At 36.3% G+C, this 20584-nt stretch overlaps 2 protein-coding genes across 2 annotated transcripts; both read left to right on the top strand.

Annotated features, from left to right (window-relative positions):
- Positions 1 to 2133: 2133 nt before the first annotated feature.
- Positions 2134 to 8633, top strand: LOC145770529 (uncharacterized). The gene is made up of 5 exons (XM_082582201.1): positions 2134 to 2233; positions 4343 to 4465; positions 4766 to 4888; positions 5461 to 5545; positions 6264 to 8633. Exons 2-5 carry the CDS (start codon positions 4374 to 4376, stop codon positions 6354 to 6356), a joined length of 393 nt encoding a protein of 130 aa, XP_082438327.1. The 5' UTR covers positions 2134 to 2233; positions 4343 to 4373; the 3' UTR covers positions 6357 to 8633.
- Positions 8634 to 14580: 5947 nt separating this feature from the next.
- Positions 14581 to 19245, top strand: LOC145770607 (uncharacterized). The gene is made up of 6 exons (XM_082582296.1): positions 14581 to 14765; positions 15111 to 15271; positions 15596 to 15860; positions 16232 to 16356; positions 17016 to 17213; positions 17850 to 19245. The coding sequence occupies exons 1-6, from the start codon at positions 14609 to 14611 to the stop codon at positions 19077 to 19079; spliced, it is 2136 nt and encodes a 711-aa protein (XP_082438422.1). The 5' UTR covers positions 14581 to 14608; the 3' UTR covers positions 19080 to 19245.
- The last annotated feature ends 1339 nt before the right edge of the window (positions 19246 to 20584 follow it).

Below are 20584 nucleotides of genomic sequence, written 5' to 3'. Positions count from 1 at the left end.
CTGACAGCAAGCGAGCACAGCTATCTCATTAGTGATTTGATAAACATATTATTTTCGGAAAAAGTTACTGCTTTTGTAGTGCTGTTTGTTTGCAACACAATCTTGTATGGCTTCCAAAATATTACGACAATTTGCTTGGGTCGCAAGATTTTACCGAACTGACTTTTTTTTTTAAATGGGTCGCCTTAAAAACGAGTTGGGAACCACTGGGTTAAACTACTTTTTAGACCAAAAAACTATTGGGGCCCGTCATTGATCGCGGATAATGTTACCACAACACCACCATTTTGAATAAAATAGTGAAAAAAATAAATCTAACAAGTGACATTGTAACACTGTGTACTGAATAATATTGGATAATTTATTGTGTATTAGATCTTTTGTGTTTATACGGTTTTGGTAGGCAATGGCTCAACTCACCTTGAGACTATGATCAACTCTCCTCCATCGGCGGGAGAGTTGAGCCAACTGACTTTCTTATTTATCGATAAAATACACATATATGCAATGATGTTAGATTAATTTCCTTTTTTGTGTATGAATGTGAATGATTACCTTTCAGTTTACCAAACAAATTATTTGTGTAACCTAAAAATTTCGATAGATATTTTCCAAAGTAGAAAAATTGGCTCAACTCTCCTGGGTCTCCCCTACATGCCGTCTTCGAATAAAACTTCTTTTCGGTCGCGGTGTTTTGCCACTCTCAATCTCGCACTTTCCACCAAAGTAGCCGATGTCTTGTAGGGCCGAAACGTCGGGACGAAACATCTGGCACCCAATGAAAGAAAGAAACTGGCTGAAAGAACTGAACTTTAAAGTAGCCTAATTTTCTCTGATTCTGTTTCTTAATCTATGATTTTAAATAAAGTTTATGCCTACAAGTTTAAAACTTGGGCCATGGCAGCTGCAAGCTTTAAAATTGCTGTTTTGAACCGATAGGCCTACTTGAATGTCGGTACACCACTAATTTGTAGACCTACTGCACTAGGGTCTAAAAATATGGTGTGGCCAACTAGCTTCAAACAGAAATACCCTAAGGTTAACGTAGTTGCAGTAATAACTTATTTTAGAAAACATGGGCTAGGCCTGCTACATTAACTGATTAATTGTCTAATTTTATTAAACTGCTTATTTCTGTGTACCAATCGGTGACTATGTGACCATTGCAGTGTCATTTCTTCTAATTTCTTCTAATAGTCGGCAGGAGTGGCCGAGTGGTTAGCGCGTTGGGCTCGCAGTCGAGAGCCTGCGTGTTCGACTCCAGCCACCCGCACTTGTTGTTGTTTCTCTGGGCAAGAAACTTTACGATAATTGCCTCTACCTAGTGATCGATTTCGAGTAATGGGTAGTACCAAATTTAAGTCATAAGTAGAGTAGACAACCAGAAACAGACATTGCCGTCGGCTGCAGCGTGGGTCAGGTGTACGTCGGAAGGCGTACACCGATGCATAGCGCTCAAGTCCGCTTTCCCGCAATGCAGGATAAAAAAAAAATAATAAAACAAATTTGTTTTGCTGTAGGCAATTTGTTTTGCTGTGGTGTATGGCAAAAGTAAAAGCAACCAAATGCTATCATAAAAATCGTAAGCGTTTGATAGCATGGGAAGTTGAATTCACTTGGTCGTGCATCCCACCTGAATCTAGCCTGGTAAATAACGAAGACATAAAAGATTTCAGCTACTATAAAGTTTGTAACCTTCTTGTCAATCCACATCGATCTAACTTGGCTCGACACGATAAGAGCGAATTGCACAAAAAAAAATTAAAGTTGTCTGAAAAGATTAAATTTGTCTGAAGGGAAAAAAAACTCAATGGAAAGAATTATGGTCATAATTTTGTTCTGCGCTAATGAAGTGGATAACAATTTTGTTACGGTATTTTTAAAGGTGAAAAAAGTTTGGTACGCTGTTTATTAATTTGGTACCCATTCATTAAGTGTGGTTGGCAACACTGATTATAACTACTTATATAATTTTTTTGTTTTTGAAGGGATGTAAACAGTAGCCATCATTCACAGGATGAATAGGCTTGCATGTATCTAGTTTAAGTGAAGCATTGCATGAGCTGTACTGTGAAATAAATTTTGTAATTTTGTTTTGCATGGAAATGAATTAATTTGCCTGCTTGGTAATAAACTGTATCTAAATGAAATAGGACATCAAAATATCTCTTGGTAATTGATTTGTCCATAGTTTTAATGAATTGTTTCCACAAAGTAATAATATATTATTATGGTAAGTTGTACCAATTATTATTTTTGTAACCTGATTTTTCACTTGTGACTTGCATGCTCAATTGCTCATTATATGTTAATGTTCCTTTTAAGCCTACTTGATTAATTTTATTAAGGTATTTTTACAAAAATAGTTTCAAATATAATACTGGTATAAAATCTACTCATTTTATGCTTCACTATAATTTAAGTTATAGTGTAACATGAACTAGGCTAAATAAAAACTGTTCCTTGATTGCGATAATCATTTTGGTTCATATAGATTATATATATTACCAATGTATAGTGCACATAGCACACAACCTGCAAGTTGTCAGCATTGTTTTGTAACAAAAGTGATCAATTAAATCAGTGCTCTTCAACAGGGGTTCCGCGGAACATGCAGTGGGGTTCCGTGAGTTTTAAGGGTTCCGCAAGGGTTTTAAGGGTTCCTCGTTTTATTTAGGGAAATTGATTTTTTGCTTCAGCATTTTGATGCGTCATTCCGATTTTTTACATCACTGCACCGCATTCACACTTCAAGTAGAAGGCCAGTTTGTTAAACGAGGGGTTGACTGCAGTCACCAACCGAATAAAACATTGCTATAATTGTTGCGTCACTGGCTGTTCATTGTTATTCTATTAACAATAACGTTATTGTTGCATTGATCACAGTCATAGGATGTACCGGTAGCCGGTGTACAGATCACAGAAGTACAAGCAGACTGAGTAGAGACTTGAGCTGCTGTTGATCCTTTGTGAGAATAAAGTAAAAACAGTTTTTAACCAAATTTTTATTGTTTAGTCAAGCCAGATGAAACAAAATAGCATATTTTCTTATATGAAGCCAAAGAATAGCAACAGCGAAGGTGTGGGCGGAAATGAGCCTTGTAGTTCAGTTGTAACAGAGACACCTCCGCCGAAGCTGACCAAATGTAATTCAATTGTCAAGGTTAGAAAATGGTACGACGCATTGGGACAACGTTGAACCACGATTTAAAAAGATTATAAAAGATAAGCAACAACAGAGTCATTAAATGTCTGACTTTATAACTTTTGTAATAACTGTCTATGTTTTGAAATGTCTAATTATTTTTTGAAGTGTAACAGTGTAATAACAAAATATTTAATTTTCTGACCAAGCAATTCGTAATTTGTAAATTTTTTTTAGTGGGGTTCCGTGACAAACGCGAAAGTACATGAGGGGTTCCGCGTTGACAAAAAGGTTGAAGAGCACTGAATTAAATCCTAAAATTAATATATCACAAATTTCAACCTTGGATGAGGTTCTAAATTTGCTAGTTGTGCAAGGTTGTGAAGGTGTGCAGGAGCTATTGAGTATGGTACTATAGTGTACAATAGGAAAACAGGAAATGTTGGTAACATGCCTTACCTTGCGTCACGATTATTGACTGGAAATGTGACCTACATTTGAGTAATTGAGTTTATTTTCCAATGCTTATTCTTGTGATTGTTGTTTAGTCCATTGTTTGGTAACGATTGTTGTTCCCTACAATTTTTGCGTGAGTTGCTTTTTTGCATTTGCAAGTGTAAAAACACAAGCTCAGACAAACTTAACCGTGAATATGACATGTGATGTGCAGCTGTGCACAGTTGCACACTGCACTGTCTTCAATTAGGCTACAAATTAAAATATTGGCTTCGAAATAGCAGCTACATTTTCATCTCAATAATGCAAGGAAAAGTAGATTGTGCTGTGCTCCACTTCATCTTTAGATTTATGTATGATGTAAAATAGAAAATCATTTTGTTTTAAAATCAAAACATATTAAATATTATGTAGGTTGACGTCGATTTATAAGTTAAACGAGACAAAGGGGCGGCTGGGGCGCACAAAGTTTTACAAGTGACTCCAAAGGGGCGCGGCGCACAAAGTTTAAGAACCAGTGTGCTAGTTGATCAACTATTGTATGGGTTGTTTAACCAGTAGGCAATGGTAGGCTATTGTTTATGGTTGAAACTATGTGCTTGTGCATTGTGCAATATGCATAAATGTGTCTTTCATGAAGTACAAGTTTTTTAAAATTACGTTTTTTAATACTGTATAGTACTGTATCAACATCAAGTCCTTCTGTAACTTTATGCAGTCCAACTTTATGTTATTTTTCAGATTGTTTATCATTTGTTATATATTGCTCATAATGGAGACATCAACTATGGCCATTGTGGAAGCAAGTCAAGTGCCAGATAATGCCACATTCAGTACAACTTTTAACTCAACTTCATACTATGAGTATGTTAATAAAATATTTTTAATTCAGACATCAGTTGGAAAATGGTGATTTGTCTACATATCTGATATATTTTTGTGGTTTTGAAAACCATACATTCTAAAAGTAATAATGGTTATATGCAAAAAAAAATAGCAGTAACTGTTTCAACACTTATCAATTGTATGTACAATTGTACATGAATAACTGAGTTTGCAACAACAATATTATGGGTTGGTGTATGAATGTGCAATAGTTCATATCAAAAGTTTTACACTGAGCGATCATGTTTCGAAAATGTTGATTATTTCTGTTACTTTCAGGCAAACCACAGAGTATATAAGTAATTTCAATAAAGTTGGCATCTACATTATTGGAGCTATAGCTGGAATTGTTGCTGTAACGCTTATCATCTTCATTTTGTGTTACATCAGATCTGTACGCAGGTAATATCTCAGTAGCTTAATCAATATTCAAAATGTAAACTAAGAATGAATGCACATAGTTGTTTCATTTTGTTTATTTTTCAGTTTGCACCGGTTAGTCATTTTTAACTGTAGGGGTTTTAGTATTAACTATGTATATACCGGTAACTTAACAAAAAGTCAATAACTTGCAACACTGCTTTCTTCATTTGAGCCTCGGGATCTTTCAGTTTATTAGAAAATCTTGACATAACAACAAGTTTTTATGGTCATGATGGCTGTTAATTAATTTAGGCTAGCTACTTCCTTTTTAAAATCGTGACGTAACATATATGTTTACATATCATTATGCTGCTTAGAATGCCAATGTTGTTCTTTTAATTGGCAATAAATCTTAATTATAAGTTAGATCGCTTTTAGTCTGGCAACTCACCCGCAGCCATTTCAACATGGTTGGCTTGTTTTGGCTTCGCCTGATAGAATCATTGATACATTCAAGCCTTCACCTATGACAACATGACCATCTAGGTCATAGAGGATTAGAGGTATTATTAATACTTTGCGTACAGTTACTTTCAAATGCGTTTTATTAGATATGAAAAACTTCGGGATAGAATTCTTTCACTTCGTCGATTTGACTCAAACGTGGACACTGTGTTAACTGGAAAAATGGTGCAGGTATGTTGATATGTCATAAGTGTGACAAGCATAAGGAAGATACTTGAATCAATAATTTAAAGAAGTTTTTACTTCAAGATATCGCTCAAGTCGACAGTTGAATGGTATTTTTGTTTAATGTTAGGAAATTAATTCAAGCTTTTCTTAAGGAGCACTTTCTGAATACATATTGCTGTTTTTTATGCAAGTTTTTTATATTCTTTGCACTAGCTTGTCTGTACTTTGACACTTCATCTTCCAGTTGAAAAGTACTTTCACATTTCTATCAACAAATTCACAGCACTGTAAGCATTTGTACAGTCGACACAGATCACTTGGCAAAAATGTCTGCACCTAGAAGTGATACCAAAATCTCCAAAGATACTTTTTCTCTTGCAGATATTTTGCCAGTGTATTTAAAGTTCATTGCACAACTTAGACTGCTTTGATTTTATTTTATTCAAACGTGACTTAAGTACTTTTCGTAATCAGCTTTTCAATCCAATCTTTTGCTCTTTGCAGGTAATTTTTATCTTTTTAAAATGATAATTTTCTGACAAAAAGTAACTGCACACCACTAAAGGAAATGTTGCAGACCTCAGTAGTAGCCAAGTTTAGGTAGAAAATATACCAATGATTGTAACAAATGCTATTCCAGCTACTGTAAATTGAAGTTTGTTTAGTTACTCAGGAACGTTTATACAACGGATTTTGTCAGCTCAATATATACATTCCACAGACCCCCGATGAACCTTGCACTAACGACCCACTCCTTACCTTTCAATTGAACACTGGAGGGCACAACACCACCAATCTTGACGGGACGTGTTAGTGACGTCACCGGAAAATCATTGTTGCATGACACTGGATATTAACATTTGACAAGCTTGTGAAACCCACTGCTTTCTTAAGCTTTAGTCGTCGTTATGGCTTTGTGAGGGAGCTACCTTTGTTGTACAACATAATATGCTTAACATGTTACATCACTCATGAAAAAGCTATGAAGTTTACCATTATACATTTTTTGAATTTTGATATATTTGTTTCTGTTAAACAATTTTTTTTTCATATTAATTTCTGTAATTCCAGCTCCAATACATAAAGTATGTCTTACAAAAAGCATATAAAACGTTGTGCACTGCTCTTGTTAGATTGTTTTACGTTGAATCAACACAATACTTCATGGTTGTTGTCCCACTGTCGTAATTGGATTACCGGTAATGTTATCTTGTATAAACATCATTTTCTGAGTTCAGTTGTCACATTTTAAACTTTTTAAGTTGTCCAAAATCCGTTTCCTTGTTGTATCAAATCTGCTTGGGTATCTGATATTGGGTTACCATGCCGGAATGGCCCGTTTCGGTGAGTCCGATCCCTCAACGGGGGATTTAAAAATTTTTTTTTTAAATTATTGGGTACCGTAGCCTAATTATCATTGCCGTTTTAGGGTTAGGGGTTAAGGTTAGGGGTTAGAAGTTAGGAACTCACCGAATCAGACTCACCGAATCGGACTCACCGAATAGTAGCAGACCCTACCATGCAGTTCGACGAACGTCGGCAAATCATATTCACCTAAGAAATGCTCTCCTTTTTGAATTGACATAAACCGAAGGTTTTATTGATTGTCCCTTCGAAACATCATTGTGCGATTACTTTTTTAATTATTGTGTTGTCAATCATATGTCGATATTTTATTCACTTTATGTGTAACTGCCATATGTATGTGTTGTTGACTTGCTGTGAAGTTATCTCGTTTATAAACAACTTTCAGTGTTATGTTATTAATACCAGCCTGTGAAAGTGCATTTTGCATGGAGGTTTTAAACCATTGTGATAACTGGTGTATTACAAACACATGCTATACACAAATATTGCTAACATCTTGCCTTCATGAAAAGCTATCTTTGTTGGCTTTTCCAACTTTTGAGTTCAATCCGGTTCGTTTCAACCACTGACTGGGGCATCTGGCTTTGATTCCGAAAATTTAGTTGTGAAATCCGCTAGACGCCGCAGCGGATGGGCGGCAAACTTATGGTTCCAGGCAGCATTTGTTCTTAGACATTAAGTTTTGCTATGCAGGTTTATCGAAGTGTTTTGAATACATCATTATTATCATGGTTTTTGTTGATTCTCGAATTGTACCGCTCATATTACGTATCCACTCATATTACGTCACAAATCCAGACTCTTGCATTCTTTGAATGCCTACATTGTTTATCGTATCCACCACTTACTTTACTACCATCTTCACTATATAATAATGATATTTTGGAAACACCCAACCATCTTGTTTAGTATGAAGTTCACTTGTATAGTTTCCACTGAGTCCTCACCATCTGGTATCACCATCACGTGCTTTGTTACGTCACCATCACGTGCTTTGTTACGTCACCTACCATCGTCATATTTGTTGTCGAGATCTTTATTTTCAATGTCTTCTGCACTTCCCAGAGCAAATCAGTCCTTTTTTTACAATAATTCAACGCGTGCAGACGTTACTTCAATATAAAAAGGGAAAGGTTTGTCATTTTTTAATGTAATATTTACAAGTTTTGTAATGATTTGAGGTTGAGTAATCACGCTTTGGATATTTGAATTCTCAAAACTATCATTTCAAAGGGATATGAAGTTAATTTAGCTAAGAGTTCTAAATCGAAATTACTTCGCCCTCTAGTTTACACGTTCGCAAGGCTTGTGTATTAGATCGCTATAATCTGAATCGTATGAGCAATTATATTGATTGTGAAGCTACTACCCAGAATGTGGCTGCAATGCGTGTCTTCATTTAAGCTTAAGGTGGTTCACTCGGTACATTTGACCAGCCAAGTCCTTTCTTACAAATTGTTTTTTCCTAGCATGATTATCAGTTTGGTTTTATGCAATGTATGTATTTGATGTGGGCTTTTTCAGTCTTGATATCAACATGTAGGCTAGTTATGAAGAATCACATGTATGCCAGTAAGGTGTAGTCCACACACTGCTCGTCGTTAGCTGCTGTATGATTATGTTCAATTAACGTTTTATTAGTTTTTGTTGTTCACTGTTGTTTAGATGTCGTTTGCTGTTATCGTTTGTTTCAAGTTTAAAAGAATTTTTAAATGATTTTTCATTCATGAGTTCAAGAAAGGTTTAGAGTTACAGATTTGAAGATTGAAGTTTATTCACATGAGAGGAAGTTGATTGGTTGGTTCACATGTCATGAAATAGGTCTTGGAGTATTTAACTATTTATTATAGACCTTCGGTAGAGAGTTTGCCTTGTTGAACCATAGGCATAGGAAGCCGAGTAACGTAATCAGGTTTAACATACTCGCGTTGATTTTATTATTTACAGAAAATAAAAACTGCATTGAAACAACTTTTACATCGAACGTTTTCGACATCACATGATGTCTTTTTTCAGAAATAACATACAGCAAGTTTATCTACATCTGAACAAAATACAACGCCGACAGCAAAACATTTAGCCTACTTAATTTACTTTTTATCAGTTTTGTTTGCCTTGCATGGCGGAAGCACTAATAAAAACAAAAGACAGAGCAAAATGGAGGCAGCTCATAAGGGAGATCCCATCTGATTAATCTGTTGAAGAAGAAGGATCAGTTTTGTTTGTGTTTCTTCTCTGTTCTAACTGCAACTTCTGATTGGTTAGCGGTGCCATTGGGATCTCACTGGGATTTAACTAAGTGGCTACCGAATACATTGTGTTGCCATCAACGTCTCACTTCTACGTCGTCTATCGTGTTTTCAACGGTCAAACCATAGAAATGTTTGTGCGCCAGGAGCGCTCGCTGTTACAATAACAAAAAAATATTTTTTATGTTCTTGTTACCGCAAAGAAAAACAGAGTTTATTTTATTTTAACTAAGCTGCGAAACCTAAAACAAACAGTTGTTTTTATAAAATGTTGCCGAGTCTCGGGTAGGTTACAACCAAAGATAGAATTGCGCAAAAGAAGCACTGTTTTCGTTCAGTAAATACTATCCCAGACAGCAAAATCCATCATTTTTACATTGATTCAACGTTTGCAAACAATTTGCATGAAAAGTAAAAATGACGGATTTGCGGTCTGGGATATTTTGTGTTCATTGGTCGAATTGGAGCGTAGAAATGAGAACCTTCCCTCAGCATATGATATTGAAATTACTAGTGGAACAATCACAGTTCACTTCTATGTTTGGCATGTGTTGTTTTCGCAATGACAGTCTGAAATGAAAAAAAGATTTAAACTGAAAAAAATGCGTTTGCACAGAGACCTATTTTCAGTGGAAATGACAAGACATCTCTCCCTGAATTATTTACTACGTTATCTGCAGTTTTTGCGCAAACTTGGTCCACCATGCTATTGCATATGCTGGAGTGGAAAACCCAGTGTGTAGCTCCATGTTCTGCATGCGCTGTCAAAATTGCAGCGAAATTAGGAAACTGCTTCTAGAAAAAACATCCTTTGTGTAAAGTGTATGTTACAAGGATTTAACTCAAATAAGGCTTTATCGACACAGTTTGCTCAAGGAGGATTGTAGTTTACCATCTGATAATTGAATCAGCCAAAGCATAGGCGTAGCCAGGAGGGGGGGGGTAGAAAGGGGCCATGCTTCCCCAATTTTTAAAGTTTGGATTCCGAAGTTGAACCCTTTGTTGAAAATATAATATAATTTGTATAAATTTATATTGTTTTCCAAGACATCTGGCTATTAACACCCCCCAGGACTTGTTTTAGACACACAGAAAGACACCAATAAATTCTGCAAATCGTAAATCGCGCAAAGTTTACGCGATTCACGCTTATTTTAACTAATCTGTGGAAGCCATTTCACAATCGCTTACTCTGTTGTTTTTTTTTGTAGTTTTTGTGTAGCTGAGTTTTGTGTTCTCTAATTTTAGCAGCAGTTTTTGCGCTTTTGTGTGTAACAGCTACCTTTAATAATTAAGTTAATAGCTGTTTATCTGTCTATAAATTTCATACAAATAAGTTATTACCTTGAAAGTGTTTCCAGAAAGCGCTATAATCTATTATCTGAGTGTAATTTTGCAAAAATTTTCCGGGGGAGCATGCCCCCGGACCCCCCTAGAGTACGCGTGCCGAAGGCACGCTCTAACCCCCCATCAGCTTTATTGCTTCCCTTGCTTAACCCATCAGGATGCGCCACTGCACATCAGGTGGCGATGTCTTAAATTAAACACTTTGTCGTTCTCTTCAATTCATCAAATATTTGGACCCCCCAAATTTTTTTTCTGGCTACGCCACTGAGCCAAAGCCACGACTAGTGCATAATGTTGGCCTATCTTTCACGTTTTTTATTTTGCAAAAGAATTAGAAAAAAGTTGCACTTTGTTTCGACAATATTATTAATGTCATATAATTGGGTTTTCTACTAACCTTATGTCATACGAAAATGATTTTCTGCTCTTTTCCAACAAAGCAGAGCAAATATTTACTGTGAAGAGAGGGGCGTTCTTCCCGGCTATCAGCACAAGGCTGAGCACTCCCAGCCTCATGGGCGAAACACGGTGTCTATCGCTGTCAATTCTTGCTACAAATCGGCTGCCGAGAAACAAATATTTACTGTTACTTCAGATTAAAGTTACCTCCGACTCGGCAAAGACAAAGTCTTTGTGGTAAATAGAATAGTTCGAGGATTGACAAAGAAAAAGATCAAACATGGCCGTAACAATAACATTAAGTTTCTTGCATTAGCATTTACACTTCAACCTTGCTCTATTGTTGGAAGTGGGAGCTTAAATAAACACGGACCCATCTAAGCAAATAGAGTCTGATAACTCAGGAAGCAAATCGTTTTGTTTTCTACATTGGTTGAACGTTGGCAGGCGTTGCATCAATGCAAAAAAAGGAAAAGTGTGTTGGTTGGGAGACTATGCTTCTTTACAATGTTAAACAAGCATTGAATAATGAACATGCAATCAGTACGCCTATATTTCTAGCTAAATGCTTTTTAATGTTGGAGAAACGTAAAAGCGAAACGTAGAAAGCTAAACATTGGTTACTACGTCCACCATCGACCACAACTTAACAAAGAATAAAGAAAAGAATCCTTGTTAATAATTGAAAGATTTTGTTCGAAATTGGCATTATGAGCTTCTAGAAAAGTTTCTATGGTAACGTGCCATTTAACGACTGTTAGACAATGTAAGTAACACCTAAAACGACGATTCATTTATGTAAACTAAACTACCTGTTTCATCTTTATTTGCATTAAAAGTCGTCCTTCTCAAGCCAGTGATCAATCCGTCTACCGTGAGAAGCATCAAATTTCAAGTGTAGGTTGTAAGAGGGTAAGAGTGTGATAATACACCTCTTATCACGTAGCTTTAATAAAACCATTGAAGTTCACTCAGTTAGAAAAATAAGTTGAGGATTTAGCAACTTAGAATTTAGCAATTCTTCAATACGACTGAATCAAAATGAAAGAGGAGCCAGATTTGTTGCTATAGGCATGATACTGTAATAGGGATTTGCCGTGCAGATCCAAAGGGTTTCTTTTTGTTTGATTTATTTTTTTGTGGAAATAAATAAATACCTTGTGTTATTTCGACCACAACATATTTTGATAAGGCAAATTGGAAACAACATAAAAATGTGCAAAAGCAAAAATCGTAATTGTTTGGAGCAGCCAAAACCAAATCGTTAACGTCAACAATGATGTGTCCTTGCAAAGAATTAAACTTCTAATTGAGACAGCTTCTTTAAAAGCTTAATTCTGACAGTTTCGCATGCTGCTAGAGACTTTGAACCACTACCGCAGGCCCGATTTATGAATTATTCCTTCTACTGGATGTAGCTGTATTGAGAGTTGTCTTTTATTGCGTTGCCCAAGCGCACACACCGGTAACCGAACCTGCGTTTTTTGATCTGGCTTTTTTTCAGCTATCAGGACAAGCAATTGCTTGCAGGGATAACTGTAAGATGAAGAAGTCCATAGACCTATCCGTAATATTGTAAGTGATCGCGATAATAATTATAAACCCGCAATATAGACGTTATTAAATACATCTTATGTGTGAGTAAACATAGTTCCGGACTTATACACACTGCACTGCACTTTGTTAATATAAAAACCTACTTTTTTGTTGTCTACATGTGTAGTGGTGGGCGTAGTGAAAACCGAAACATAAATTTTTTTTATGTGGAGTCGAAACGTTGATTTTCTTAAAATCGTCAAGTTAAAGAAATGGAGATAGCTGCCCGTAATATTTGTTATGCACGCAATGGGCACAAGAAAAAGGAATAAAATTACTAGTTTGTCTTTGTGTGTTGTTTGGTGTAATTTTGCAGTTAACAATAGGCAGAGATTTTGACAAAGAAGGTTGGATGAAAATTACAACTTATCACTTTTCACTATTCTTCCCGATTCGTTGATTTATTGATTTTCGTTGTTAAAACAACATTTAGTCGAGTTTCTTTTCACGAGAGCATAAAAAGATATGCTGCTGATAAAGAAACTACACAGGGACAGAATGTTATTTTATGAGCTTCAGTAAACAGCTTGGGGTTTTTGCATTGAACAAACGCATCTAAAGTTAGAGTTGTATTTGTAAACTTTGTAGTTACGATAGCGTAGGTTTGTGCTTTGATAGCAAATAAACGCTGTGGAATGTCATAGGTTGTATGTGTTGTTACGTTATGGTAAAAAATACTGGTTTAAAAAGAATAAATTTTTCCAAGTGTGTTAGTAGTGAGTTGAAATTCTCAGTTAGACTTCATTCAAATGATTGACAGTTTGCTAACGTTTGGACAGTTGTTCTAGAATATAACTCTATACACCTGCTTTAGTTGTTTTGTGCAGTGAAGAAGTTGGCAAGGAAATAAGATGAATTTGTTTAGATGGAGCAAAACTATACACAAAAACAGGCAAAGAGTCTAAGAATAAACAAAAAAATGGTTTGAGAAAATGTGTTTTGCAAGAAATAGTTGATATTATTGTACATTTTTCTTGCTTTATATAAAATACATAATTATAAATGAATTTTATATGGCTGCAACTTGTGCGCTTATAGCCTACATTGTGCGTAGACATGATGGTTTCCGCAGTTGAATCAATTGCGATTGTGATTAAATGCACATTTGCAAGTATTTATCCGTGGTATTTATAATCGTAATTGACACTTTTGTTGTGTAATTGTCATTTCAACAAATTAAGGTCCAAATTGCCATTACATTTGACAAGTTACACGCATGACATAGTAGGCTACTTTTGTTGAGTCGATAGTTGGGGTTCAATATACAGTTAGCCTACATTACAACCTAATCTTTATTCATTCTACTTGAACAAGATACTGAATAAGCCGCCTTACGGCGACGAAAGCTTTATCGATAAATTATAACAAGTTTCCAAACCTGACTGACTTTGTTTACTTGTAAATCTTTATGAAATGCAATTCTACTGTCTTTGATAAAATCAAACTGTAAAAAATAATCTAATAACATTTCTATTTGATTATTATTTAATTAATATTATTTAATATTAATATTAATTCTATTTGAATAAGGAATTTTGGTGAAACCCTTTTAGGGTGAACCAGACTGTAGAGGTTTTAGAAAAGAATAACAATATTTGATCTATTAGCCTACATAATTAAAAAAATTCAATTTTGGTAATTGAAACGTGTAATTCAGTACATTTGGAAGTAATAGTAATTCAAAAATTTCAGAAAAATGTAATTGTAATGGAATTAACAATTTTGATGGTTTGGTTAATTTGTTGTTATGATTGTAATTTAACTGAAAACTGTGTAATTGATCCAACTCTGATGGTTTCCATAGGTTGATGGCATGATAATGCTTGAGTAACTTACATTCTAAATAGCCTACAAGATGTTTATAGCTATTCAGTGTAACGTATGAGAAGCGAGAAATCATCCTTCTGTAAATTTAACAAGACAGCAGAAACTTGTTGAACAGATCGTACTTTGGATAATTGAAACCATTCGGACTTAACATTCTCGAAACCTAATTACGTAGGTCAATTTACTAGTGAACTTAAAGGTGCTCACTACAAAGTTACATAGCCCATAATTTTCTGCTGGCTTATTATTTGACTTGAATGCAAATTTGAAGAATTTGGTCATGAGAGTCACCGCGGTATTTGAAGATTCCCGTATGGGCATTGATGTAAATCCGGAGGATACTGTAAAGTCCTTGAGGAGGAAAGTTAAATCTAAAATGGTTGTTGAGACCTCGGAAGACAAAAAAGTCGGAAAAGTCTTAGAAATGAGATTTGGAGGTAAGAAAAATATTAAGCAACAAACTATTTTTATTTCCAAGTCTATAAGTTCAAACTTTCCCAAAAACACTAAACACCAAAATGGAATTACTAAAGGACTTAGCTTATTTTGTATGAGCTTACTTGAAAACTGTAAAAACTTGTAAGAAAAAAGTGCAAATATTAAGTTTACCAAAATTGTGAAAACCGTTATTGGTGCCGTAAAAAGTAATTGTAAGCACTTACTAACTAGTATTCATGTAACCCTGTTATTTTTCAAAAAGATTTTTCACGTTTTTCACTTTTTTAAGTTCCGTTCTGATGATTTAAACTTTAGAATTTTTTTACCATCCCTAATTTTTTTAGGAGCACCTCTGCAAGACAATTGGGTGCTTCAAGACATCGCTGTGGCTTCTGGGTCGGTAATTAAATGCGCATTGAAGATTGTAGAGAAATCAAAGCTAAATGTCTTGACTGTTTACAATCAAGGAACGCTTGCAATTACTGACGATATTGACCCAATTACCGTAAGTATTCTTTGCAATGGTATAGCATCAGAGGCGTAGCAAGTTGATGTATCAAGTTCAAGTATGTTCCGAGGGGGCCACGTTCTTTGTTGCTACGGCCCTGTATAACACACAGCAGAGGTTCTCAGACTGTGGGTCGCGACATCCTGGTGCGTTGCGCCAATTTTCCAAGGGCGTCACACAATGATTCCGTTTCGTGTCGAAACTTGATTCCGTTAATAAAATGCTTACAAGTATTGTTTTTCCTTGACACGTGCATTCGAGCTCATTATTACGAAACTAAGCTTTTAATAAATTAAGATGGCGATGACGACGACTTTTTAGATGACAGTTGGGAAGCTGCGTTCCATCCTCTCCTCCAAACTGGGAATTCCTGTGTCAGTATTTCGTCTCTCTTTCAATCCTGGTAAGAAACACTTATCATCAAGATCGAGAAAAACTTCTCCTGGTCCAAACAGCAGTCCAGTTAAGGTGCCAAATGAACTGTACGACACCAACACATTAGATTACTATGGAATTGAAGTTGGGTCAAAAGTGGTTTTGGATTTGTGGGATGGATGGAACGAATTGATATTGTCTGCAATAGCAGGTAAAATTTTCATAATTTTGATGTAAATTCCGGAGGATAAATCCCACTAAATAAATTTACACATTTTAAAATAATAAATTGTAATATATTCAACAGATAAACTTTTGAATGTTTTTTTTGTCATTTGCTTGGAAAGAAAAGATTTAAGCTAATTTATGTCGTGAGTAGTCGTATCATTTTTTGGTTTTGTTTGATGTCTGCTGCTTAGATGAGCTATAAACACTCTTGCTCGATACTTGCGTCTTTGGGAGGTCCGTCATGACACCTTTGAAAGTGGACACAAAGATCAGCTTCCTTACCTCATCGTCCACACAACTTAAATCTTCCACCACCGGATATAAACCAAAGTTAAACAAAAACATGTTTAACAGGTCATGAGAAAACTGTGGCTCAATACTTTTCATGGGAGAGACCTGTTCGCCACTTTCAACAAAGAGTGGCGTTGTATATCGCTTCTTTCTACGGTCACATGGGTTTGGCCACTGCCATGATGAAAGTAAGGTAGCCTGAGTTTCACGTGTGTGCACTATCTGACTAACTGTTAAATAGAAAGTATTAAGTGAAATACATTTTATTATTTACAAATGGCCTAATGTTTTGATGTCTAGTAGCCATTGACAAGGGCAATTTCAACATATTTAATATATTAAATTAAAATAGGTATTTTCCCTCATCAAGCAGCGTTGTTTGTGTTTTTGAGTTTATAATTTTGATCACATCCTTGAACTCGTTTCGATAGTTCAATGCGAAAGCCATCACTTCAATAGTAGGCTACACAAGCTGACAGCAGTTTATTGTTTCCGTCACTGCTTCTGGCAGATCGATCGAAAAGTTGATTTCAGATTGAGGCATATCAACATACGGCAATATAGGATGTGTGCTGATATGATAAAGAGTCTAACCAAGACTCACAACCGCAAGAGTAGTGGTTCGACGCCCACCGAATCCAATGTCTTGTTACTTGATGACATGCAAAGTTGACACAAAAATTGATAGCTTTGACTTTCTCTCCACTTTATCTAAACCTACACTACACTACACCATAAGGCGACATAAGCCTGGATTCCATAAAAAAGCAAGCAGTTTTTCACTTACATTTTTTCCGGTTCTTGCATTCGAAAAGGTAAGCAACAACGAAATATTGATTGTTTTCAGTATGGCGCGAAAGGTCATGAACCCGTAGGAATGCATCCATATCGGAAGTGGTGCTTTGAAAGCGAACATCCAGAAGCTAGGAAGTGTCCGTTGCATGTAGCTTGCGTAAAAGGCCATCTTCCAATTCTCCGACTTTTCATCAAAAGCAGCCCCCTTTGCTTCATCACAAAAGATGAACAAGGACGAACTCCAATGCGGGTAGGCTACCTATTTTAAGTAGCTTATGACAAAAGCGGTCTCGTTGTGCTTAAAATTTTAGCCAATCTCTTGTAATTTCTACAATATGCGAGGTATATTAGTCCGCAAGAGCAATAGTGTTGAAAGAGGGGTCAGGGAGTACTTTTGGACCCGGCCAGGCATGATTTACGGAGCCCAACATCTTTGAAAGGGGCCCGTGAGTTTAAAGAAACTACTGCGTATACTTTTGGATATTGTTCTTTTTTTTTTTTATAAGTGTCTAAAATTGGGACTCGACGATCTGCGTCAGTGATTCAAAGCCTCTACAAGTATGCGAAACTGCCAGGATTAAGCTCTGCAAGAAGCTTTCCCAGTCCGAGGATAAAGATTCAATCAATCAATTTTTTCTAGTAAATGTCCCCACCAACTTTAGAGAGCGATCGGCGCCCATGCCTCCTGGACAACTGAATAAACATTGATTCTCTTTAGTTACCTTAGGCCTACTGGTCCTACTTTGGTATTCTTTAGTTAACGTAGACTACATTTTGGGATCACTCGATAGTGTAAAATTCTTGGCCAAGTTGCTAATTTTATTCTTTGTTTCATAGCACGAATCTTTAGTGAAACTGGTTCCTAACAATTATTATTTGTTGACAGATTGTTCTGCGCTATCGTCACAAAGCGTGTTTTGAATTCATTATTGCAAGACAATGGGGAAGAAAATCTGGAAAGGACTTTTCTTTCACACTAACACTGTATTGTCGTATCTTGCAATGGTGTGAGAGAGCAAAGGCTAAAACATTGTTGATGATGGGAGTGAACAAATCGACGTTGAAAGGACTTCCAGAAAAAGAAGGGGCTTTAGTGGGAACTTCTGTCATAGTTGACGGGTTTTCAAAGAAACCAGCAAATTCGGTGCCCTATGCTCTGATTCCAAAACCAGCTGTTCCCCCTGAAAAAATGATATCTGCCATCGCTTTGACAAAAAGGAGATTGAGAGCAATGAGAAGACGCAAATCTTCTTCGAGAATACTAAGTCGCCGGAGCTCAGCCATTTCACTGCAAAGCAGCACCAGAAAGAATCGACTGACATCAGCAGACACGAACAACTCTACAACGTCATACACCTCGTTTGATAAAAGCCAGTCTTCGTTTGAGCAATCTTTAAATTTGAAGTTTTCTCACGAACGAGAAATCAACGACAGTGGTAACATCAGATCACCGAGAAAAAACATCAATCAGACAAATATAAAAATGAAAAACTCATTGACACCAAGGCTAAAACAAAACTTATCAAAACAACCCAACCAAAGCAGCAAAGCAACATTTGAAAAGACAATCACGGGAAAAAACTCTGACGATGTGTTCGATTTAGTGAAGTCTGATGTCATTTTGCCAAGTTTAGATAAAGCAGAAGTGTCTAAAGTAATTGGCAGAAAAGATTCCAAAATATCTTTTAAACCTATCACAGGTTCCACAAGTGGTTTGTTTGATAAAAAAGAAAATCGATGTGTTGCTTCCACCAATTCTCGCACTTCACTTTTTTCACAACTTCCCCCAGCAGTCAAACGCCCTCCAGTACCTTTCCAGTCCAAAGTGACAGAGACTGAAATCCCTCTTCCTTCAAAAAGTGTGGATTGTCAACCAAAGCCTTTCTTTTATTGGTCTCCCTATGAACAAATAGAGAACCCTGTGCATGAAACAATGCAACGATTTGAATCATACAGAGGGGAAGCACCCAGACAGCATGCAGTGAAGTGTCTTGGTGTAACAAGTTCCTTCACAGAAAAGACATGGCTTCAACAACTACGCATGGCAGTTTGTCTTACCAAAAGAGACGTGAAAAGAAACGTCGCTTCGCAATCTGTAATCGCTATCCGTAGTTGAATGACATTGAATTTGACTGCTTGTGTGTAGAAATTATGATAAATGTCACAAATCGCCCTTGAACTGATGAATAGGCCTAACACACGAAAACGGTTTTTTAGACTACTTTTATGCTTGTGGCTTAAAAAAAGAAGCACCATTTGTTGTATAATACAACATTAGACGTTAGACCTAACTACTGTACGGTAGTCTACGGCAGAGTTGCAAAAGCCCCACTTGTAGGCGGCGCAAGGCTATTTTGCACCCTAGGCAAAGTTCAATTTCTGCGCTCCCATTAGCTCAACATTTCACTGAATGAAAAACAATAGCAGTTATAATTTTTTCAGTTTCTGTAACTCCAATTGTTATTGGTTAAATTACTTTACAGTAGTAACAGTTCAAAATTTACACAATGCTGGTAGGCCTACACAAATACAGCTTAGGCTACAGTACATCAAATATCACTTTTCATGCTTGCATTTCCATTTGCAAGTTTTGTTCCTACTTTTGCCATGTTGAGAGAAAAAGCACAGCCAGGCTCGATGTAGGCTATATCGTAGGCTCTAGCGTTGACGTTGAAGGTCTAGCCAATTGAGTGCTTTTGGACCAGGGCCCGGGACCATTTAAGCCTTGAGGTAACCAGAGACTTGTTAAAAAGCCGAGATGTTTTAATATAAGTTTTCGTTTTTGCACTCCAATAATTGAGGTATTCTTCGTTACAAAACAAACACCTGACTTTTCTTTAAAAAATTAATTTTTTAATGACCTAGTTTGTTCAGAAAAGGTCCGAAATTACGCATGACATCGGGCCGGCTGTCATCGTAGCTACTGTAATCCATCATCCAGACAGCAAATCAATTATTTTTTTTATTACACTTATTCAACCTCTGTAGACATTGAATCAGTGTAAAAAAGAACTGATTTGCTGACTACGCAAGCCTATCCTGAACTATTGCAGAGTATACAATCGTTTAGTCGAGTTTTAGTTTTGAAAAGCTTCGCTCAGCGCTTGCCACGGATGGTGGAAGCGTCATTGACATATGCAAATCTATAAAGCATATTTTGGTATATTGTCTGAAAGTTCTTAATGCAGCAAAAACGATAGCACATCTTCAAGTGCCAATTGCCATATAGAAGTTAAAAAAAACTGTATGAAAAAGAAAGTTTTGCACCCTCTTATAAAGACTACGCCTCAGGGCCGTTGACAGGATATCTCAGGCCCGGTACCAATTTAGTTTCGGGCCCCCTTCATCGACAAAGTTATGAAAGGTTGTGTTCAAACTTTTATTGATGTCGTTTAAGCATGGTCATTGGTTATTTATAACAAATCTTGCGCGATTAAAATTTCTTGAACCGCAAAACTTACTATCTCTACCTAGCGGTTGCGTTTTTGAACTTTTATTTGTTACATGGCGCTAGAGTATTACTTCCCGATTCCATTGATGTTTCCATTTCACTGATCATTCTAGGCTCACCAAAAGAGAATTTACAGCACTGCAGACGGTCAGAAAGTTTTCAATTTGATT

This window comes from Aplidium turbinatum, chromosome 5 (genome assembly GCF_918807975.1).
Source record: "Aplidium turbinatum chromosome 5, kaAplTurb1.1, whole genome shotgun sequence".
In the NCBI taxonomy this organism is placed as follows: domain Eukaryota; kingdom Metazoa; phylum Chordata; class Ascidiacea; order Aplousobranchia; family Polyclinidae; genus Aplidium; species Aplidium turbinatum.
The sequence above is the reverse complement of the archived record's forward strand: the minus strand, read 5'-3'. Positions and strand labels throughout refer to the sequence as shown.